Source organism: Xiphophorus couchianus, chromosome 9, assembly GCF_001444195.1.
Source record: "Xiphophorus couchianus chromosome 9, X_couchianus-1.0, whole genome shotgun sequence".
Classification (NCBI taxonomy): Eukaryota; Metazoa; Chordata; class Actinopteri; order Cyprinodontiformes; family Poeciliidae; genus Xiphophorus; species Xiphophorus couchianus.
This window is the reverse complement of record NC_040236.1, coordinates 33,681-56,652: the sequence shown is the minus strand read 5'-3', so window position 1 is coordinate 56,652 and position 22,972 is coordinate 33,681. Positions and strand designations below refer to the sequence as shown.

The 22,972-nt window shown below is 45.7% G+C and overlaps 1 protein-coding gene across 3 annotated transcripts in view; it reads left to right on the top strand.

The window, feature by feature from the left end:
* Positions 1 to 2,518, top strand: part of LOC114150983 (transcription factor COE3-like) — an 88,542-nt gene extending 86,024 nt beyond the window's left edge. For all 3 annotated transcript variants that reach the window (XM_028027855.1, XM_028027856.1, XM_028027854.1), the window contains one exon: positions 672 to 2,518. In XM_028027855.1, the coding sequence (XP_027883656.1) occupies positions 672 to 703 (32 nt within the window). In that variant the 3' untranslated portion in view covers positions 704 to 2,518. The remainder of the gene's footprint in view (positions 1 to 671) is intronic.
* The last annotated feature ends 20,454 nt before the right edge of the window (positions 2,519 to 22,972 follow it).

Sequence of the window (22,972 nt, the reverse complement as noted above, 5' to 3'; positions counted from 1 at the left end):
GCATTTGGCCCAAATTTACAGAAATAACGGCGCGTTCTGTTTCCACGGTCCCTGAGGCGTCGTTCCATGCAACAAATGCACCGCAGCTGCTGAGCCTCACCCTGGAGCTGAGGGCCACACGGGGCCACATGGAGCCACCATGGAGCCACATGGGGCCATGGGGCCACCATGGAACATTTACACAAAAAAATATTTCATTTGGCATCAAGTTTCTCATTTTAGTTCAGGAACAAGAGCAAAAATCTTTAAGAAACATTTTTAATACTTTACAATAGAAATGATTTCATTAACTCTCCAAAAATGTCTCGTGTTTTTTCAGGCTCTGGCAGATACGTTTATGATTGAGATGATTTCTGATGAAACTCAGAGGAAGAACTAAAAAGTTCACCAAAATAAATCATCTGTATTGAGTTATTTTTCAGTATCAAGTTTAAGTAAATGAAGGTTTAATCTTAATAAAGAATAATTTTATAAATGCATTTCAGCAAGAGGATAAAATGACATAAAGTAATTCAATTAAACTGATAAACTGATCAAATTCATTCATAGGATTTGATTTTCTTAGTTTTTTAAACTAATTTCTAAATATTCCAGAAATGTGAAATGTTTTTAACCGTTAGCATATTAGCCTGTTAGCATGTTTTTGACGGGTCACTGTCTGTGTATTTCAGCCATGGCCGGCCTCATCGTGCCCCCCATGTGAGGAACTGCTGAACCAGAACCGCCAGCAGCAGGACTTCCCGGACGGACCCTGCTGGTTCTGCTCCTCTGGAACTGGACGGGTCCAACGGCAGCTGTGGTTCTGAAGAAAATGCAAAACAGAACATTTCCTCCTCCACAGACCGGACATTTGGGTTTCCTGGTACCAGAAAGCGGTTCTGGTTCCGGTCCAGCTGGTCACACGCTGCTCCTGGTTTGTTCCTCCGCTGATGCACATCTGGATCTTTTGCTGCTCCTCCAGACGTTTGCAGCTCCAGAGTTGGTTCTGTTGGACTCTAGAGGTTCTCCAGAACCCGTCCTGGTCCCAGTGGATCCAGTCGGACCTAGTCCAGTTCATTCTGTTTGGTTTGTTTGAATCCGAGCCGGACCAGAACGTTCCGGTCCAGCGGAGTGTTTTCCTTCTGGTCCCATGCCGTCCGCCATGTTTGTTTCCTCAGGCAGGAAACAGGAAGCTGCAGAGGTCAGCTTCCTGTTTCCTGCTCACGTTTCTTTCTGTAGTCCGGTTCGGTTTGTGTCCGGGTCTGACCCGGTTTTGTTCCTTGTGATTCTTTTCCATGTTTTTCTGAGCGATTCGATCCATAAACCTGGAAATCTTTTAGATCCTGTAAAAACACAAACCAAGAAAAAAATCCTGTTTTTGTAAAAAAAAAAAAAAAAGAAAAAAAAATCAGGTGGCGATTGACCTCAGAAAGCAGGAAGTAAAACTTTCATCACTTTTGTACAAAAAGCTTTTTTCCGATATTTAACTTTTTGTAAACGACTTTGTGTTTTTGCTGCTTTTCCTCGTCGGTGTTTTATTGTGAAATCTATATTCTTGCTTATTTCTAAATGCACTGTCATGGTTGGAGCACTAAAGAAGAGAAACGATGAAACCACAAACCGTCCCTGCCACGACAAACCTTTATGCTAACCTCATAATGTCACGCAATACTCCAGGACATTCCAGGATATTCCAGGATATTCCTACATCAGGGACAGAATGGTTGGTTCTTTTTATGAGCATCAGATTTTAAAACGTTCTGTCCCCTGATCCGGATCGTCAGAACCGGGTCCAGGTTAGATCTCCAGAAAAAACAAAGGAACATTTTAGCAACATCAAGAACTTAAAGTTATGAAAATTTGGTTAAAATGTTCAAGTTTATGAAGTTATTTGTTGTTTCTGTTTTGTTTCTGCAGAGAAAAGAGAATATTTCAGTTTTCAGGATTTTCTCAGGTTCTCCAAAACTTTCAAGGTTTTCATTTCTTCACTCCCAGCCATAAGAAATGATTCTGAACATTAATATGAGATCCTGTGAAGTTTCAGTGAAAAACTGATTATTTTAGCTTTAATGTCGACGTTCGCTCCACGTCTGGCTCCGCTCTCAAAATGTTCCATTTCCTGAACTGCTCCAGGTTTTTCAAGGCTTTTCAAGGGAGCATGGTTGATGGTGACTGGGAATAAAATGCTGTTTCCATGGGAACCAGCAGCTCCAGTTACTTCCCCCTGAACTCTGCGACCTAGGACCAGCCGTCTCCAATCAGGTTCTCAGTTCAGAAAGGTTTTGTTTTCTTCAATGTGAAAGAGGCCAGAGGTTTATGATCTTTGTGAAATATGAAATATATCAAAGTATATCAAAGCACAATGTTTACTTATTGTCTTTAGAACGGACCCCCGGGGCGGGTTGGGGCCCCCGGCCCGGGGCCTGGGTTTTTCTGTCTCCGGCTGTAAATTGCTGCATGTCTTCTGTTCTCAGATGTTTGCTGTGATTCGTGCTTTTTGTACAGAAAAGGTCTAATAAAGATTAACGTTTGGCTTCAAGCTGCCGTGTCTGGACCTCTGCTTTCTGCCGGGCCCAAACCGCTGGTTCTGAAGGCCCGGTTCGGTTCCACTGTTCTGGACTCATCTGAACCAGCTGTGAAGCAGGAAAACAGCTGATCCTCTCCGGGTCGGTTCGGAAACGATGGTTGGATTAAAATCGTCTGAATGTGACTGACCTGAGATCAGCTGACCTGCTGCTCATCCAGGAGTCTCAGCCTCCTGGTTCTGGTTCTGATCAGGTTTCTGTCTGTAGATTAATGAAAATGCTCCACTAACTGACTGACTGGTGCTCAGTGCTTCCGACTGAAGGAAAGATCTGACTGAGCCCTGGTTTCTTCCAGGTAATTAAAGGTGATGCTGAGATTAATGTGAAATAATCTATTTCATCTTCATGAAGCCAGGAGGAACATTTAAACTTATCCTGATCATCATCTCCCTGTTTAATGCGCCTGCTTCCTGTTTAACTCGCCTGCTTCCTGTTTAACGCGCCTGCTTCCTGTTTAACTCGCCTGCTTCCTGTTTAACGCGCCTGCTTCCTGTTTAACGCGCCTGCTTCCTGTTTAACTCGCCTGCTTCCTGTTTAACTCGCCTGCTTCCTGTTTAACTCGCCTGCTTCCTGTTTAACGCGCCTGCTTCCTGTTTAACTTGCCTGCTTCCTGTTTAACTCGCCTGCTTCCTGTCTGATTAACACAGTTCCTGAAATAAATGGACTTTTTTTTTTTCCTCTGAAGAGTTTTTGCGGCGCTAGCGGCTCGTATTTTTTCGACAGTAGGCAGACTGGAAGGAGGGTGAGGAGAGGGGGGAAGACATGCGGCAAAGGTCGTGGGGACCGGGAGTCGAACCCGCGACGTCCACGTCGAGGACTAAGGCCTCCAAACGTGGGGCGTGCTAACCCCCTGAGCCACCACAGAACGCACCATAAATTGACTTTTAATAATATCCTAACTTATTGAATGGGTTTGTATTATCTGAATGTCATGTCCAAGCTGGATCGCCAGGTTCAAATATTTATGTTTGAGATAAATACACTTAAAAAAGTCACAAGCCACTCAGCTATTTTCATATGATTCGGCTTTTTGATATTTCTAAGTGTTTTTCTAAAAATCACAATTTAAGTTCCATTCAGATTTTGGCTGTTTTCAGTTTTACAGGAGTAACTGATGCTTTCTCAAACTTTATTGATTTATTACAAACAGCAATAAATCCGTTTCTTCACCAGTTTGCGCCTATTCGTGAAAATTTCACTCTGCAGAAATAATTTACGTATCAAAATGGAGCCCCGGCTGTCTGCTTTGAGGAAATATAATTGTCATTGTCGTAGGTTTTATGGGTTTTTTAAAGTGTTTAGCGCTTCCTCCATCGGGCTCCATGTAACAGAGACATTTTGGAGTCGCTCCGCCTCCTGAATGGCTGCAGGTAGAGACGCGTTTTTAGCTTTTGACAGTCTTAACCCTCACACTTCAAGAACGTTTCGGATTCTAGTTAGTTAGTTTAAATGAGAGGAGTCAGTTTAAGATGATGTTCTATCAACATATTAACATGCTAACAGATGCTAAAGGGAGCCATGATTAACTGTAATCATAGAATTTATTTGAGAAATATTTATTTTAGATGTAAATCCAATACAGTAATAACATTGTAAACTGTTGATTTTTTAATTTTTTTTATTTTAAACTATCGTCACACGGAAGTCGCTATGTTCTTCACGCTGCAATGCCATCCATCCATCCATCTTCTTCCGCTTATCCGAGGTCGGGTCGCGGGGGTAGCAGCTTCAGAAGGGAGGCCCAGACTTCCCTCTCCCCAGCCACTTCTTCCAGCTCTTCCGGGGGAATCCCGAGGCGTTCCCAGGCCAGCCGAGAGACATAGTCTCTCCAGCGTGTCCTGGGTCTTCCCCGGGGCCTCCTCCCGGTGGGACGTGCCCGGAACACCTCACCAGGGAGGCGTCCAGGAGGCATCCTGACCAGATGCCCAAGCCACCTCAACTGGCTCCTCTCGATGTGAAGGAGCAGCGGCTCTACTCTGAGTCCCTCCCGGATGACTGAGCTTCTCACCCTATCTCTAAGGGAGAGCCCAGCCACCCTACAGAGAAAACCCATTTCGGCCGCTTGTATCCGCGATCGCGTTCTTTCGGTCATGACCCAAAGCTCATGACCATAGATGAGGGTGGGAACGTAGATCGACCGGTAAATCGAGAGCTTCACTTTTTGGCTCAGCTCTTTCTTCACCACGACGGACCGGTACAACGCCCGCTTAACAGCAGACGCTGCACCAATCCGCCTGTCGATCTCCCGCTCCCTTCTTCCCCCATTCGTGAACAAGATCCCGAGATACTTAAACTCCTCCACCTGGGGCAGGACACCCCCCCTGACCCGGAGAAGGCACTCTACCCTTTTCCGGCTCAAGACCATGGCCTCGGATTTGGAGGCACTGATCCCCATCCCGGCCGCTTCACACTCGGCTGCGAACCGCTCCAGCGAGAGCTGCAGATCACGATCTGATGAAGCCAAAAGGACCACATCGTCTGCAAAAAGCAGAGATGAGATCCTAAGGCCACCAAATCGGATCCCCTCAACACCTTGGCTGGTCTAGAAATTCTGTCCATGAAAGTGATGAACAGAATCGGTGACAAAGGGCAGCCCTGGCGGAGTCCAACTCTCACCGGAAACGAGCCCGACTTACTGCCGGCAATGCGGACCAGACTCTGACACCGGTCATACAGGGACCTGACAGCCCGTATCAAAGGGCCCGGTACCCCATACTCCCGGAGAACCCACCACAGGGCTCCCCGAGGGACACGGTCGAACGCCTTCTCCAAGTCCACAAAACACATGTAGACTGGTTAGGCGAACTCCCAGAACCCTCCAGGACCCTGCCGAGGGTGTAGAGCTGGTCCAGTGCTCCACGACCAGGACAAAAACCACACTGCTCTTCCTGGATCCGAGGTTCGACTATCCGACGGACCCTCCTCTCCAGGACCCCTGAATAGACCTTGCCAGGGAGGCTTAAGAGTGTGACCCCTCTATAATTGGAGCACACCCTCCGGTCCCCCTTTTTGAACAGGGGGACCACCACCCCAGTCTGCCAATCCAGGGGAATTGCCCCCGATGTCCATGCGATATTGCAGAGTCGCGTCAACCAACACAACCCTACAACATCCAGAGCCTTAAGGAACTCCGGGCGTATCTCATCCACCCCCGGGGCCTTGCCACCGAGGAGCTTTTTAACCACCTCGACGACCTCGCCCCCAGAGATTGGAGAGCCCAACCCAGAGTCCCCAGGCTCCGCTTCCTCAGTGGAAGGCATGTTGGTGGGATTGAGGAGGTCTTCGAAGTACTCTGCCCACCGGCCCACAATCTTCCCGAGTAGAGGTCAGCAGCACACCATCCCCACTATAAACAGTGTTGGTGCCGCACTGCTTCCCCCCGAGACGCCGGATGGTGGACCAGAATCGCCTCGAAGCCGCACGGAAGTCTTTCTCCATGTCCTCTCCAAACTCCTCCCACGCCCGAGTTTTTGCCTCAGCAACCGCCCGAGCCGCATGCCGCTTCGCCCGCCGGTACCCATCAGCTGCTTCCGGAGTCCCACAGGCCAAAAAGGCCCAATAGGACTCCTTCTTCAGCCTGACGGCATCCCTCACCGAAGGTGTCCACCAACGGGTTCGAGGGTTGCCGCCACGACAGGCACCGACAACCTTGCGGCCACAGCTCCGACCGGCCGCCTCGACAATGGAGGCACGGAACATGGTCCACTCAGACTCCATGTCCCCCACCTTCCCCGGGACGTGCTCAAAGTTTTGCCGGAGATGGGAGTTAAAGCTCCGTCTCACAGGGGATTCCGCCAGACGTTCCCAGCAGACCCTCACAACACGTTTGGGCCTGCCAGGTCTGACCGGCTTTCGCCCCCACCACCGGAGCCAACTCACCACCAGGTAGTGGTCAGTGGACAGCTCCGCACCTCTCTTCACCCGAGTGTCCAAGACATACGGCCGCAGATCCGATGAAACGACGACAAAGTCGATCATCGAACTGCGGCCTAGGGTGTCCTGGTGCCAAGTGCACATATGGACACCCTTATGCCTGAACATGGTGTTCGTTATGGACATTCCATGGCGAGCACAGAAGTCCAACAACAGAACACCGCTCGAGTTCAGGTCGGGCGGGCCGTTCCTCCCAACCACGCCCCTCCAGGTCTCACTGTCGTTGCCCACGTGAGCGTTGAAGTCCCCCAGCAGAACAAGGGAGTCCCCAGGAGGAGCACTCTCCAGTACCCCCTCTAAGGACTCCAAAAAGGGTGGGTAATCTGAACTGTCGTTCGGCCCGTAAGCACAAACGACAGTCAGAACCCGTCCCCCCACCCATAGGCGGAGGGAGGCTACCCTCTCGTTCACCGGGGTAAACCCCAACGTACAGGCGCCGAGATGGGGAGCAACAAGTATGCCCACTCCTGCCCGACGTCTCTCACCTTGGGCAACTCCAGAGTGGAAGTATGTCCAGCCCCTCTCAAGGAGACTGGTTCCAGAACCAGAGCCATGTGCCGAGGTGAGACCGACTATTTCTAGCCGGAACCTCTCGACCTCACGCACTAGCTCCGGCTCCTTCCCCACCAGAGAGGTGACATTCCACGTCCCAAGAGCCAGTTTCTGCAACCGAGGATCGGACCGCCAGGGTCCCCTCCCTTGGCCGCCACCCATCACACAGTGCACCCGACCCCTATGGCCCCTCCCACGGGTGGTGGGCCCATGGGAGGGGGGTCCATGTTTCCTCTTCGGGCTGAGCCCGGCCGGGCTCCATGGGTAAAAGCCCGGCCACCAGACGCTCGCCATCATGCCCCCCCTCCAGGCCTGGCTCCAGAGTGGGGCCCCGGTGACCCGCGTCCGGGCGAGGGAACACGAAGTCCAATGTTTTTATCTGTCATTGGGGTCTTCGGGCTGCGCTTTGTCTGGTCCCTCACCTAGGACCTGTCTGCCTTGGGTGACCCTACCAGGGGCATGAAGCCCCAGACAGCATAGCTCCTAGGATCATTGGAGCACTCAAACCCCTCCACCACGATAAGGTGGCAGCCCAAGGAGGAGACGCTGCAATGCATTCTGGGTAAATGACAGTGATGAGTAACGACCTTTTCATTTTGAACCAGAACTCTTTGAAACCGATGAAATCACAGGATGTGATGAAGATGAGGAGGAGGAAGAGTTAGCCATAGCAGCTGCTGCTGCCTTCAGGTTCATAATGAAACAATGAATGAGACTCACCTGGTCACCCGGTAAGTCCTTCTGTAGCTCTGTGTCCGGCTCGGTAACGGCTGCTTAGGGTCCGGTGTCGGTTGTGGTTCCACATCCAGTACAGGCAGCAGTAGCTTTAGCTCCGTTAGCATTTCAAAGCGCGCCCAGCACTGCCTGTTTCTACGGTACGGAGTCCTCGAGGGGACATGGGGAATTTTTTATTTTGCGTTCCCTCGCAATATGCTTACTGCAATATTTGCTGGTCTATTTTGTATACAGTCATGAATGTCAATTAACATTTCATATATAGACATATTTAAAGAGCCTAAATGGTGGTAGAGCGCCCCCCTGGGTTAACTCGGGGAATCTCTTCTGCCCGTGTGTCAATCATCTCCAGGTCATTTCTTTGTTCTGTGATTTATTCCATTTTCATTATCATGCTTCAAACTTTACAAGGACTGACCAGGACAAACTGCGCTTCCTCATACACACGACGCCAGTCACCTTCTCATTCATACCTGGTGACGTCACGCCCACATCGACACACCCACCACCCACCACCCACACCCAAGTGTCCAGTCAAATCAATAATTGCTTATTTCATTCGTATGGCTCTTACAGAGCCTGAGTGAAAATATGTTCATTATTATTAACTCTTTGGTGCAAAAAACTGATTGAAACTCGATTTATTCACACAATCAAAACTGTCTCATTACCCGCGATAATAACTCAGAAATAGTCCAAATAGTTTAGATGTATTTTTATTTCTTTCCTACTTAGGGAAAGTTTCTGTTTATATCATGGGTTTCAGGGTTTCCCGCAGTGTATTATAAGCCTGGCAGCCCGTCATGCTTTACTAGCCCCCCGCCAGGCTAAGCATTGCTTGTTTTTGTTTTTAGAAAAATTAATAATAATTGGTTATAACCATTTGATCCAGATTGCAAGCATCTCTGTTGCTCTGAGCGTTTCACTGGCAGAGCAGATTTATTCCTAATAGATATGTTTATAGTTTATGTATTTAAAGCCGGCAGAGCGGACCAACCACTCCGCTGCAGCCTCAGCGCTTTGCCACGATCTGTCTAAAGTTTACCTCAGCAGGATCACACTCCTCCTTTCACACAGCTAAACTGGACGCAGGCTGACCTGTATGGATATTTACATCAACCCCCTGTGAGGAATCATGTTTCTTTGGCGAACTCCACATCAAGGTCAGAGTCTAAAACCCGCTGTGTTAGCTCTGGTTGTGCAGCTCTATGTGAACCACAGGAATAACTTGTAGTGGCTTTCAGAGGAACGTTGAGGAGCGGTGAGAATGATTTATATTTGTGAACAAAGAATGATGTGGCGTTTACATCTCAACAAGCTGCCCAGCGTGTGGCGCTGTTTTTCCTGTGAAGTTCATGTCTGTGTTCCGGGTTGGCCGGAGCGTTAGCGGTTAACGAACCAGCGCTAACCTCATCATGCAGGTTCAGCCGCTGGTTTTATATTATTTTATGATTATTTTTAGTATTATTTTTCCGGCAACATGATGCTCCAAACCATACCAAATGTTTTGTCCACTTAGTCAGCCAGAGTTAATGCGCGCAGCTGTGTGGAGATCTGAGAATCTCGTCCCTTAAAACTCCAGCAACCAAAACAGTTTCTGTGTCTCTTATTAAAACTCAACAGACAGAAATGTTAGAGCTACTAAAGCCACATTAGCAGCATTGAATTAAATCTCCGTTTGTTGCTCATCATCAGTGCAGCAGATTGAACTCATCCTGCAGGGCCGGTCCAAGGCTGCATGAGGCCTGGGGCAGAATCTGACCTAGGGGCCCCTCTTGCTGCTAAAACCATCAGCACCTCTAACAGCTTCTGGGTTGGATTTAATCTGGGAGAGAGAGAGTAGATTAACTGGCCAACCTGAAAACAATCAGTTATAATTACAGTTCATTCATTTGTATTTATGAACAAACAGCTCAAAGTCAAAGATTAAACTCACAGCATCAGATTGTTGCTATGGTAACAAAACAATCCAACGATGAAGATTGTTCTTTGAACTTTTACAAAGTAAACTTGCCAGCTTCTTAAAATCTTACATATAAATGTTAATTTAAAATCTTTTAATTTATGTTGAAACCACTAAATCAAATTTAGCAGCATTGATCATCTCAATAATCAAATATTACATTTATATATCTGTGTTAAAATATGAGCATTTATGGCCCCTGAAGCCCTGGGGGCCTCATGGAGCCACTGACTTCATTTGGATTAAACAGAAGTGAAAATAATTGATACTAATTCTAATTGTGTTTTTGATCTGTTGTTTTTAAGACTAGTTTTGGGTTTAAATATAGTTTCACTGGAGATGTTTTCCTGTAACATTTAATCACCCAGAAATATTTTTTACATTTTCTGTCAACTTAACATCTTTAAATACAAAAACATGGTGGGAGGAACTTCCGGTTTGAGCAGAGCCATGTGAGGACACGTTGAACTGAGCTCCGACTGGACCCTCAATTTTGGCACAAATTAACTCAATTTCAGCGCTGGTCTTGCATCAGACTAAGAACATTACTTCTTAAGGGAGCAAAAAGGTAGGCATACACCAGCAAAATGCCCAAACATCGTAACCCCCAAATCGAACCCCAAGAAGCTAATGCTAGCGGCCATGACGAAGTGCTAACTGCTATTGGTGGACTGCGCGGTGAACTGATGGCCACGCTAACAACTACGGCTAAGGTTCACACAGATAAACTTCAAGAATTACAATGTGCACTGGGAAAGATAGAATCCAAAATTGATGACACCATGGGCCGCGTTGCGGAACTTGAGACTGCTACTGCGACCCACTCGGATTCGATCCATGCTATGGAGGTAGACATATCGGCCATGAAACAAGAGCTAGCAACCCTGAAAATTCGCTGCGAGGACCTGGAGGCCAGGTCCCGTCGATGCAATCTGCGTATCGTGGGTGTAAAAGAGGGGCGTGAAGAGGGGAAGCTTATGTCTGGCTTTGTGGCTGAACTTCTGAAGGAGACATTACAGCTTGCTTCGACTCCACTCCTGGACCGGGCACACCGCACTCTGCGCGGTAAACCAGTCAGCGGAGAGGCGCCTCCGCGAGCCATCGTGATCAAATGCCACTACTTCAACGAGAGGGAGGCTATTTTGAGGAAAGCAACAGGGAGTAAACAACTTACCACCAAGGACGGCGACAAGATCTTGGTTCTCCCTGATTATACTATGGCTGTCAGTAAACAACGTGCAGCTTTTAACGAGGTCAGGTCTCTCCTGCGGGGTCTTGAGCGTGTCCGGTATGGCCTTCTTTTTCCGGCTACGCTCAGGATCACCACCCCGGAGGGTGAAGAGCATCGCTTCAAAGACCCTTTAAAAGCAAAAGAGTTCATATCCACAAAGCTCTCTTCAGGGAAATGAGTACCGCCCGGGTCGGACGAGCATGACCGCTGCACAGTTGAGGGGTTTTGTTCTTTCTTTCAATCAATGGGGATCCAGTCGGGTCCAGGCTGTCATGGTAAGCGGATACACTTACGGGTGTAGAAACTGTAAATACCGGGACCCGGTGGGAAGCTCACACGGAGCTCCCTTCCCCCCCTTCTTGTTCTTGAGATTTAATGTTTTATTTTGGATCTGCGGGAGAGGGGTCATGAATACGTCAGTTTTTGTGTTCCAAGAGTTATGGAGTTTGAGGTTTGTGACTGTGTTCTTTGGTTTGTTTAATTCCACACATCCATTATTATATTCTGTGTATTTACTCTGTTTTATATGGTTGACTGCTTTTGTTGCGTGGGACACTGAACTGAGATTTGACAAACAAACAAGATGGCTTTACAACTCTATCAATTCAAAGAGTTATGAGTGTTTGCAATAGGTTTGAACCAGGAGTGGCATGGGTTAGCTGGAATGTGAGGGGTCTCAATAATATAATTAAAAGAAACAAAGTATTTATACATCTTGATAAGTTGAAGACCAAGATAGCATATTTGCAAGAAACGCATCTGTTAAACAAAGAACATAACAGGCTTAAGAGAGGAGGTTTCACCCAGATATATCATTCTAACTTTAACGCTAGAGGCCGGGGGGTAGCTATCCTTATGCACAGGGATGTCTCTTTTGAGGAAACCTCCGTCATCAGAGATAGGGATGGTCGCTTCATTATTGTACAAGGTAATCTATTCAATATTCCTGTTGTTCTTGCTAATATTTATGCTCCAAATTGGGATGATATGCAATTCTTCAAAAACTTGTTTTCGCTCCTCCCATGTTTGGACTCGCACAATATAATCATAGGCGGGGATTTTAATTGTGTTCTGGACTCTTCTATTGACCGATCAAATCTGATACAGAGGACTGGCCAATTGAGCAACAAAGCAGCTCATTGCATCAACTTATTCATGCAGACGTACGGCGTTGCTGATCCTTGGAGAGTCAAAAATCCAACCTTGAAAAAGTTCTCATTTTTCTCCCCCCCACACAAGTCTTATTCAAGAATCGACTACTTCTTATTGGACCAGAAACTCATGCATATGGTGGCTTCAGTTGATTATGAAGCCATAGTCATTTCAGACCACAGTCCTGTTATAATGAAAATGCATTTTACTGGCCACATAACACCTCAAAAAATCTGGAGGTTTAATGCCAGACTATTGACAGAACAAAAATTTGTGGATTACATTAACACTCACATAGATATATTTTTTGAGACTAACAGCTCTCCGGACATTAGCTATGGAACACTGTGGGAAACATTTAAGGCATACATTAGAGGGCAAATTATCTCTTACAGCGCAAACGACAAAAAAAAATAAGCTCCAACGCATGTCTGAAATTAGTGACAGGCTTAAAATTATTGACCAGTGTCAGGCATCCGCAGCGTCAGACATCTGCTGGGAAGAGAGAGCGCTCCTTCAAGCAGAATTTGATCTCCTTATGAATGAAAAAGCAATAGAGATGCAACTAAACCTGAATCAACAACACTTTGAGCACGGTGAAAGAGCAGGTAGGATGTTAAGTCATCAGCTAAAACAAAAGTCTGCAGCAAGATCCATTTCAGCTCTCAAAGAGGAGGGAGGGGAGATAACTACGGACCAAAAGAAGATTAATATGCAGTTTGTGTCATTTTATAAAGAATTATATTCTTCGGTCAGTCCAGATCCAAACATGATACATAACTTTTTCAAGCATTTGAGGTTGCCTACGTTGCAAGAGTCAGACAGGGCTACTATTGAAGGGGACATACAACTGGTAGAAATTGACCAGGCAATTCAGAAAATGAGAACGGGAAAATCTCCAGGCCCTGATGGCTTCCCGATCGAGTTTTACAGATGCTTCTCTGCCAAGCTTTTGCCCCACCTATGTAACGTCTATACAGAAGCATTTAGAAAGAAGGCTCTTCCACCTACAATGACACAGGCTAATATATCCGTACTGCTCAAAAAAGATAAAGATCCACTCATATGCGAATCTTACCGTCCTATAAGCCTACTCTGTTGTGACTACAAAATACTCACTAGGACTCTGGCGGACAGATTGGAGAAAGTGCTAGATAAGATTATTCACCAGGACCAAACTGGGTTCATGAAGGGCAGACAACTTTATAGTAATCTACGCCGTTTGTTCAATATAATGTATTTACCAGGCGGAGATATTGTGCCAGAGGTCATCATGTCATTAGATGCTCACAAAGCTTTTAATAGAATTGAGCATAACTACTTGGTGAAGGCTCTTGAACATTTTGGGTTTGGGCCGTGTTTTCGTTCATGGATAGAACTTGTTTATAGATCTCCACTGGCTGCAGTTCAGACAAATAATATTGTGTCAGATTATTTTCCTCTTTCTCGCGGGACGAGACAGGGATGCCCCTTATCCCCCCTGCTATTTAACGTAGCCATAGAACCTCTAGCTGTTGCACTCAGGAATGATCCAGGGGTGATGGGAATTAGTAGAGCAGGACAAATCCACACTGTTTCATTGTATGCCGATGACCTCCTTCTCTTTCTGGCTGACCCATGCAAATCCATGCCTAACGTTATAAAGTGCATTGAGGAATTTGGGAAGATATCGGGATACTTGATTAATAGATCAAAATGCCTTGTTTTTCCTGTCGGTGATAGAGCGAGCAAGATGCCCCAAAACTCTCTTCCGTTTACAGTGAGTTCTGACAAATTCACGTATTTAGGAGTGAATATAACCAGAAATTATAAAGATCTATTCAAACATAACTTTATTACTGCCTTCAATCAGTTTAAACAGGATATGGAACACTGGTCATCTCTCCCTCTATCTCTGGCAGGAAGGATAAATTCAGTTAAAATGGTTATAATGCCTAAACTGTTATTCCTTTTTCAGGCAATTCCAATATTTATTCCTAAATCATTTTTTAAAAAGCTAGACAAGATAACCTCAATGTACATTTGGAATAAAAAGATTCCTCGTATCAGAAAAGAGTTTTTGGAGAGGCGACGGGAGGAGGGAGGACTGGCCATGCCGAATTATATGCACTTTTATTGGGCTGCTAATGTCTCTAAACTTTGTTTCTGGTTTAAGCCAGCAGAAAATGAGGCGGTGCCCATTTGGTCACTGATGGAACAAAACTCTTGTAAATCTGGTTCGTTGGCCTCAGCTGTTTGCTCGCCACTGCCACTTGATAAACGACTAATTACAATTAACCCAGTTACCTTGGGGGTAATTAAGATCTGGGAACAGCTTAGGATCCATTTCAAACGAAAACAAGGTCTCCTAGCAGCTCCTATATCAATGAATGCCTTGTTCCCACCTTCTCTAATTGACTCTGCTTTCCATGCCTGGGCAAATAAAGGGATAAGCACTGTGGGAGACCTGTTCAAAGATGGGCATTTTATGTCCTTTCAACAGCTGCAGAATTCATTTAGCCTATCTTCTTCGAACTTTTTTAGGTATCTGCAGTTGCGAAGTTTTGTTAAAAAACACTTCTCACAGACGCTCCAAACTCCAGACTCCAATTGGATTGATGGGTGCCTGAGGTGGACCCCAAGAAGAGAGGGGCCACATCGAAGGTATACGCATTAATTCATACAGCGGCTGCACCCTCATTAGACAAAATTAAAGAACAGTGGCAGCTGGAGTTGAGATTGAGAATAACTGAGTTGGAGTGGCAGCAGGCAACAAGGCTTATTCATGATTCATCAATATGTATCAGACATGGTTTAATACAATTTAAGGTGGTTCATAGACTTCATTTGTCAAATAGTAAACTCGCAAAGTTGTTTCCAGGATTGAATGAAGCGTGCCCAAGATGTAAAAGCGAGAAAGGCACTCTTGGTCATATGTTTTGGGAATGCCAAAAACTGCAGACCTTCTGGAGAACTATCTTTAAGACCCTGTCGAAATCTTGGAATATTAATATTCCGCCGAATCCTCTTTCTGCAATATTTGGGGTTGTTCCTCGGACATGTTGTGTGTCCACCCGACAAGCTTCAGCTGTAGCCTTTTCCACATTGGTTGCTCGTCGACTCATACTTCTATCATGGAAAAAAGAGGCACCCCCCTCCTATAAACAATGGATTAAGGACTTGCTTTCAAATCTCAAAGTTGAACAGCAGAGATATGCTGGGCAGGGCTCTGTGGACAAATTTTACAAAGTATGGCGACCATTCTTGTGTCACATTGAGGGACGTCCAGCCAATCAGTCAACCCAGCATGAAACTAACTAAGTCAACCTTCCTTTTTTTTTTTTTTTTTTTTTTAACGGATGTGTGGATGTGAATGTTTGGGTTTTTAATCTACTTTGTTGAAAACCAATAAAAATATTCAAATATAAAAATATTCAAATATACAAAAACATGGTGGACCGACTGCAGGGCTGAGCAGGTTTACTGGGAGAAACTCTGTGTTTGTGGTGCATTTCTATACTAAAAAAAAGATATAAAACTTCAGATATTCCACAATGAGATATTAAAATTCATGGAAAAATCTTGCAAAACTTTATATGGACCTTACCACAGAGGCCGCGTTTCATTGGCTGATGCCCATTCTACTTGGTAGCGCGGCTACAACGTGCGCCGCCGTCTCACAAACACACTTAGCTTCCCGTTAGCCAAGTACAGCACAATGGCAGAACTGATACAACTTGTACACCTTGAAGCCTGTCTGCTACACAGTCTGACGTTAGCTAAACAGATCAATATGCAATGTGTCTGTATCTGATATACACTAAAGATTTTATTTTAGCAGAAAAGGCTTTGGACTAAACTGTTACTCCTGTTAGCCACGTTAGCACCAAGTACAGCTAGTCAGTCAACCATCGCTGTGTTCAGGGAAGCTCTGATTAATAATCGAGAAATAAATATCAAGCCTGGAAACTTGATATCGTAACGGACTGAATGTTATGTTTTTAACGTAATCTTTGCTCGTCTTGCGGGGAGCAGGCGGTTGCCACGGTAATAGGTGTGCTTAAACTACAGAGAGAGAGAGAGAGTAAAAAGGTAGGAGTGGTTTTGAGTTGATCACCTGTTCAGGTTATTTTACCTTTGTTTCCCTTTGCTGTGGCTCATTACAGCCACTGTAGTTTCTAAACGTTGGACTAATTACCTCGTTAGTTTGTGAGTTTACGTCATTCACAACAAACATCAAATAGAACAAATATATTTCATAAAATTTTAACAAACAAATGGCTTCTACCGCGATAATTATGTGAAATTAAATGAATTATATCCCAACTTCAGAAGATTTGCCTTTACCTTTACAGAGCTCTTTGGTTCCTCCTATCAGTCTGTAGCTTCTCATGTTGAGGTCAAAGTTCAGATCTACCACAACTGACTGATACCTGCTGGCCTCAGGTTTGCAACCAGCTTGTGACTGAGAAACCAGTAACCTGCTCCCAGTTGATGACATGAACTGGTTAGTTCCTCTGTCCATTTAGCAGCTGATTTATTGTGAAAATCCGGTAGAAATGATTCACTAATCAGTCATGTTACCTAGAAACAACCAGGCTGTGTTTGTGAGACTTGCGGTCACGTGGGTCGGTTGTGGGCGGAGCTTGGTAAGGTCCATTAAAGCAGAAAGTACGGCGGCCCGAAAGAAAGGCTTACAGGATTCAGTTATGCTTTATGAACTCATCAGTATATTATTGCGAGGGAACGCAAAATAAACATTTTTTCGGACGGAAAGGTTTTGCATTCCCTTGTAAAACCTTTTGGATTTCTGCGGAATACATTTTTCATTTCCTCCTGCCTTGCATTGAGAAAGCAGTTCATTTTGGAGCAGCACTCAAGACAACAAAACAAACGGGTAAATGTTCTTAATTTATTGTATATTTAGCCATTTTTGTTTATCTTTAGCTACATTTATGACAACTATGTCAATTATGAATGTGTCCATTGGAAGAAAAGGTACTTCAGACATCTGTCTGCTTGCTTCAAGAAAAGAGTGACGAGGGGGGATGCAATGTTAATTTTGGTGACGATAAATGAATGATTTCGTCGACGACCATTTTTTTGAGGACAATAACGAGACTATGACGGAAAATACAACTTCTAGCTAAAGTTGCTTCTTTCGCTGTAACGTCAGTAGTTTGGGGTGTCGCTGTTGTACAGAGCGTGAGGGATTTATGGCAGGGATAGGATACCGTCTCTTAAAATACGGAACCCTTCTTTATTTGGCAGTTAGACTCAAGCAAAGTAATACATAGCAGATGTGTTTTTCCTCAACCTGTTGAGACCCACAGAAGTCAAACTAAAAGATTCAAATATTGCTTAGATCTGAGTTTGGTTCAGAGTCACTGATCTAATCTCTGCTACACCTTTACAAAAATGAAGACTAAATAAAAACAAGTTTTAATGAGTAACTCCACTTAATAAAATTCCTAATAAATATTAACCTATTGCAGTGGCTCTCAATACAAGTTAGGTGTTATTTAAGTTACAATTTAAGTTGCTTTAAACTTTTTTTGGTTTGGTTTTTCCATGTCCTGGATGGCAGAGAACCTATAAATATGTAGAAGTTGAATATCTGGGAGAATCATAACTTAAACTTAAGGCTCAGCACCAGAGTTTTCTCAAAAAATATTCAGATTTTATTTTGTAGTTTCAAAGGCTCTATGTTGAAGATGCTAAGAAATAAAGGCATACTTTATTTTTTGTCAGCTGCAGTAGCGCTTCTGCTCTCGGCTCCCATACTGAGCTGTCAGCTAGCGCTAACGCTCAGCTGCTCCAGTTTCAAACTCTTCTTATGAAAGTAAGAGTTAAACAGCTCAATATAATTGAAATATTGGCTACCTTGGAGAGAAAAAAGAGCTAAGTCTATGAAAGCAATGCATCAGTTTAGCTAGTTTTGATTTAAGGCTTAACGGGGAAGTTTATCAAGATTCAGTCAAAGTCATGAAATAAACTGCAGTCTGATTTTTGTTCATGTGTTTCTTCTTATTGAGCAGAGAAAGGAAATAAAATGTGTTTCATGTCTTGCTGTAAGTTTTTACTTACTGGAGGGTTTATTGTTTGTGCTGCAGAGCCACAGCTAAGAGCTAGCTAGCAGCTAACAGCTAGCTCCTCTCTTCAGCTCTAACGGAGCCGGTACCATTCAGCTTCTGTTGCTGTTTTGGACTGAACCATTGTTCTAATAATGGGGGGTAAAAAAAAAATAGATGAAAGGCAGATTTATTTCGTTCTTTGTTTCTATTGTCTTTTTATATTGATATTGTTTAAATTCAAAAGTTTCCTTCATATTTTCTTTGGGGGCTAGGGGGATTCTGGACTCGGGGGTCTGGACCCTTCAACCCCTTGGGATTTACCACCAAGCACCAAACATGGGATGGAGTGGCTGGATCCAGAAGAAAACATCGGCATTCCCAGGTGAGAGGAGCTTCCTGCAGATCCTGAGGAAGAAAAGTTTCACCTGGATTTATGGAGAGGACAAATGGATTTCGAAATAAAAGCAGTCCACCTCAGATTTACTTCAGCCTGAAGGTTTCTAAGGCTGTTTCCAGCTCTACAGGCTTTTATTTTGGTAGTGGTCAGACAGGAAGTGGGTTCTGAGAGAGGAGGAAGACATATAACAAAGATCAAAAGGTTAGGACTCGAACCGGGCTGAGTCGAGGACTGGTTCCCCCTCCCCCCAAGTCTCACCTCTGCACAGCATGATACCACCTCTACCAGCAGAGCTGCATCCAAACATATGGAGACCCGGTCCATCTGATCCGAGTCCTCACTGGCTAATGGTTAGGGACAGGACTCGGCTAGCGAGTCTCAGCTAGTGGGACTCGTTTAAACGGTCTCAGCTAGCGGGACCGGGACTCGGCTAGCGGTTTGATATTTGTAGCGTTTTATGAAGGTAACACTTCCTTTACTGTATAAGGTAGAGCAATGCCTGAAAAAACGATGCTGTCACTTTAATTCAAATTTATCTCCTCCTCTTCCTCCTCCTCATTTCTGTATTAAAGTTCCCAGCAGGTTTCGTTGGTTTTATGACTGCTGCCGTCTCCGCTCTGCCTTCCTGGATCTTCGGTTAATGGCGATCGGAGAGGAAGTGAAAGGAAAACCTGGCTGATTGCGGCCATAACTCCTGCTCATACTAATTACCGGTGGTTGTAAAATAAGTCAGAGTGGTCATCCTAATGAGTTCACCAGAGACCGATTGTTAAAGTCCATTAAAAAGATCTATTTTCCTTCTGCTTTCATATTTGTGTTTTCTCCCTGCTGAACTGTCAGCGTCGTTTTCTCAAGCAGCCAAACAAACTCCTGCTTAAAGGTCACGATACCGCATCTTCACCGACTCTGCAATTAACCGTAAATTAAGCTGGAGAAATGGTTTTCCTTATAGCTGGGAGGGAAATCTTCCATGGAGGAGGAACCCGGAAACGGGAACCCACAGCTGCTCTCCTCATGTAAATTATTCCCGATGTTTCAGCTGCATTTCATTCCTGTCAATAAACACCTCGCAGGTTTATGGATGTCAGCGATTAAAGCTCCGCAGAGGAGCAGAAACTCCACCAGACATCCGTCTGAGTAATGAGTCTTCTGACAGGCAGCAGCTGGAGAGCAGGAGGCTCTGGAGGTTCTGATCCACCTGCACAGAAACCAGCCATCCTCCAGAACCAGAGTCCGTCCTGCTGCTCGCCAAAACCGCCAGGTACCGCCAGGAGCTAATGGCTGTTGTGGCCTAGTCAAAGTCCAGACTTTAACCTGATGGACAACATCAGGTCTGGTTGGCTCTGAATATGTTAATAAATTTAGAAGAATGATTCCGTTTCATCTGACATATGAACTACAAACATGGCAGTTTGAAACAAATATGGACTCAAAATGGCGCCTGAGGATGGAGGTGAAGAAACAAATTTGTCTCATGTGAAGCTGGGTCGTGACATGTGAATCTGGGTCACGACATGTGAAGTTGGGTCTCATGTGAAGTCTCCATCAAACATCTGCAGCCTGGTGTATCAAGCACCGTGCCGTTTTCACACTAAAATTTGCTGCCTGAACAAATTTAGAAAAGTTCGGCGCACAGAAAAATTCGGATGTATGAAGCTGTGCGCACGTGGCTGCGCACCTTTCCTTTATAAATCCCAAACAGAGCAGCCGCTTCAGGTTCGGGGGTTGGGGAGCGGCAGGGTGTTTATCAGAGTAAAGACTGATCGTACCGTCAGCCTTATTGGTCTCCACAGGAAACGCCGCGGCCGTCTTGCAGATTGCTGCTTGATGAGGAAAATGCAATTAAAGGTTTTATTGGCTGCTTCCCAGCCTGCAGGTTCGGCCGCCCCGGAGTCCCAGGGTGGAGCGTCCGGAGCCGGAGGCAACATTAGCAACGCCGCCGCTCCCGGAGGAGCCGCCGCTCATCAGCAAACACAACTTGATCCAGTCAGATCTGCTGGAGGAAACATGGTGAGCTGAAGCTGGAGGAGAGGAGAATGTTCAGAGAAAGCTTGAGGGTCGTAGCTTCAGCTGTAGCTACGGATCCAGCTTCTTTTATTCTGAAACTCCAGGGAAAATGAGGACATGCAGGTACAATATGATGGAGAAAGGAGCTTTTGGATGGCAGCATGCTGGAATCCTGCAGAGGAAATCTGGAGCCGTTTAGGAACATCATCAGGTGATGTTCATGTCTTCATGCCGCCGTTCCCTCGGGAATCATTTCACACACATTCCCGGCTCCGTCTTCTTCTGCGGTTCTTTACGTGCCTCCATCCGTCAGCCGCTGGCTCCAACAGCTTCACTGCAGCTCCTCCACTTGTTTGATGGTTCCGCCGCTCCGAGCCAAACGTCTTTTAAAACCATTTTCCTCTGGAGCCTGGAGTTATCCTGGAAACGTTCCCGGGAATAATGTGACAGAAGAGCAGCCGGGCTGCCAGGAATCTCCTCAGATTGTTTTAGGCAACGTTCATCTGCCAACAGGAAATGATGCAATGCAAACAGTCGAGCTTCAGATTCACTTCCAGCAGCTTTCAGCTGGACAAGAGAAACTTGCTGCTGCAGGAAGGAGTTCAGACCACCGAGCTTCCTCCTCTTTCACCTCCTGCTCCTCTTCCTCCTCCTTCTTTTCCTCCATCTGCTCCTCCTCTTCCTCCTGCTCCTCCTCCTTCTCCTCCTCTTCCTCCTGCTCCTTCTTTTCCTCCATCTGCTCCTGCTCTTCCTCCTCCTCTTCCTCCTGCTCCTTCTCCTCCTCTTCCTCTTCCTCCTGCTCCTCTTCCATCTCCTCCTCTTCCTCCTCCTCTCCTCCAGATTCCCGTCGTTCCTTGATGTATTTTTCCCGGATTTCTGCCGTCGCCGGCGGCAACGATCCGGCTCAGGATCGCAGTTCTGATGAAATCAAGTAATTTGGTTGTTTCTGATTTCTCGGCGCCTCATTAATGAGGATCAAAGAGAATGGGAGAGAAGAGCATCTTCATTGGTTTGTTTCTCTAAAAGAGGAAAACATCTCCGCTCGGTGTGGATGTCGATCCGCGGCGGAGCGGCGGCTTCCTCTCACCTGGGGCCCGGAGCTGAAACACCTTTCAGAGCAGCAGGAACAATATTTGATCAGGGAATCGCCTCCGTTTCCTCTGAACAACATTTTTAATATTTCATCTGGCTCTCTGGCTGCTGATCAGCGGTCCGGGTAAGGGTTAGTCTAGTCTCCTGCTGCCTTCGTCGTGTAATTAGGACCCAAATGTTCATGAATTATGTTCCTCTTTTCCTGTCAATTAGCTCAGAACATTGGAGACCATCAACAGTTAGCGTGGCGCTGCCGGAGTCACCAGGGCAACCGGGTTACCTGCAGCATGCTAGCTGCTGTAGCCCCGCCCACCTGCCTCCTCTCCTCGGGGGGTCATCTGATACAGGAAGTCCACCTGAGATAAAACCTCCCAGTGGCCAGGTGGGAACACTGGGCCACTCTCCGCTCGCCGAGGCTCAGCTCTGACCTCTGACCTTCAGCTGGACATATGAAACCAAACAGGAGACCCAGGAACACACAGGCCCACAGCATCACTACTCTACTGCCGAGCTTCACTGTAGGAGCTGTTTCTGCTGGTCTGATGGGAGGGGCTTCGTCCAGGTGGGAGGGGCTTCATCCAGGTGGGGCGATGAAGGACCCAGCTCTCTGGAACAGTGTTGCTTTTATCTTTCAGAATCTGTTTGGTTCCAGTCTGGTTCTGGTCCTGGTTCTAGTCCTGGTCCTGGTTCTGGTTCTAGTCCTGGTTCTGGTTCTGGTCCTGGTTCTATCAATCAATCAATCAATCAAATGTTATTTTTATAGCACATTTCAGCAGCAGGCATTTCAAAGAGCTTTACATCATATCAAACACAGAAACACAAAGCAATATAGAATCAATAATCAAAACACAGCATTAAGTCAAGTTCCATCAATAAATTAGTAATTGATTACATTTCAAATACAATCCTAAACAGGTGGGTTTTTAATCTAGATTTAAAAGAAGTCAGTGTTTCAGCTGTTTTACAGTTTTCTGGAAGTTTGTTCCAAATTTGTGGTGCATAGATGCTGAAAGCTGCTTCTCCTCGTTTGGTTCTGGTTCTGGGGATGCAGAGCAGAACCAGAACCAGAACCTGAGAGGTCTGGAAGGTTGATACAACAACAGCAGATCTTTAATGTATTGTGGTGCTAAGCCGTTCAGTGATTTATAAACTAACAACAGTATTTTAAAGTCTATTCTTTGAGCTACAGGGAGCCAATGGAGGGACTTTAAAACTGGTGTTATGGTCTCTATCTTCCTGGTTTTAGTCAGAACTAGTCCTGGTTCTGGTTCTAATCTTGGTTCTGGTTCTGGT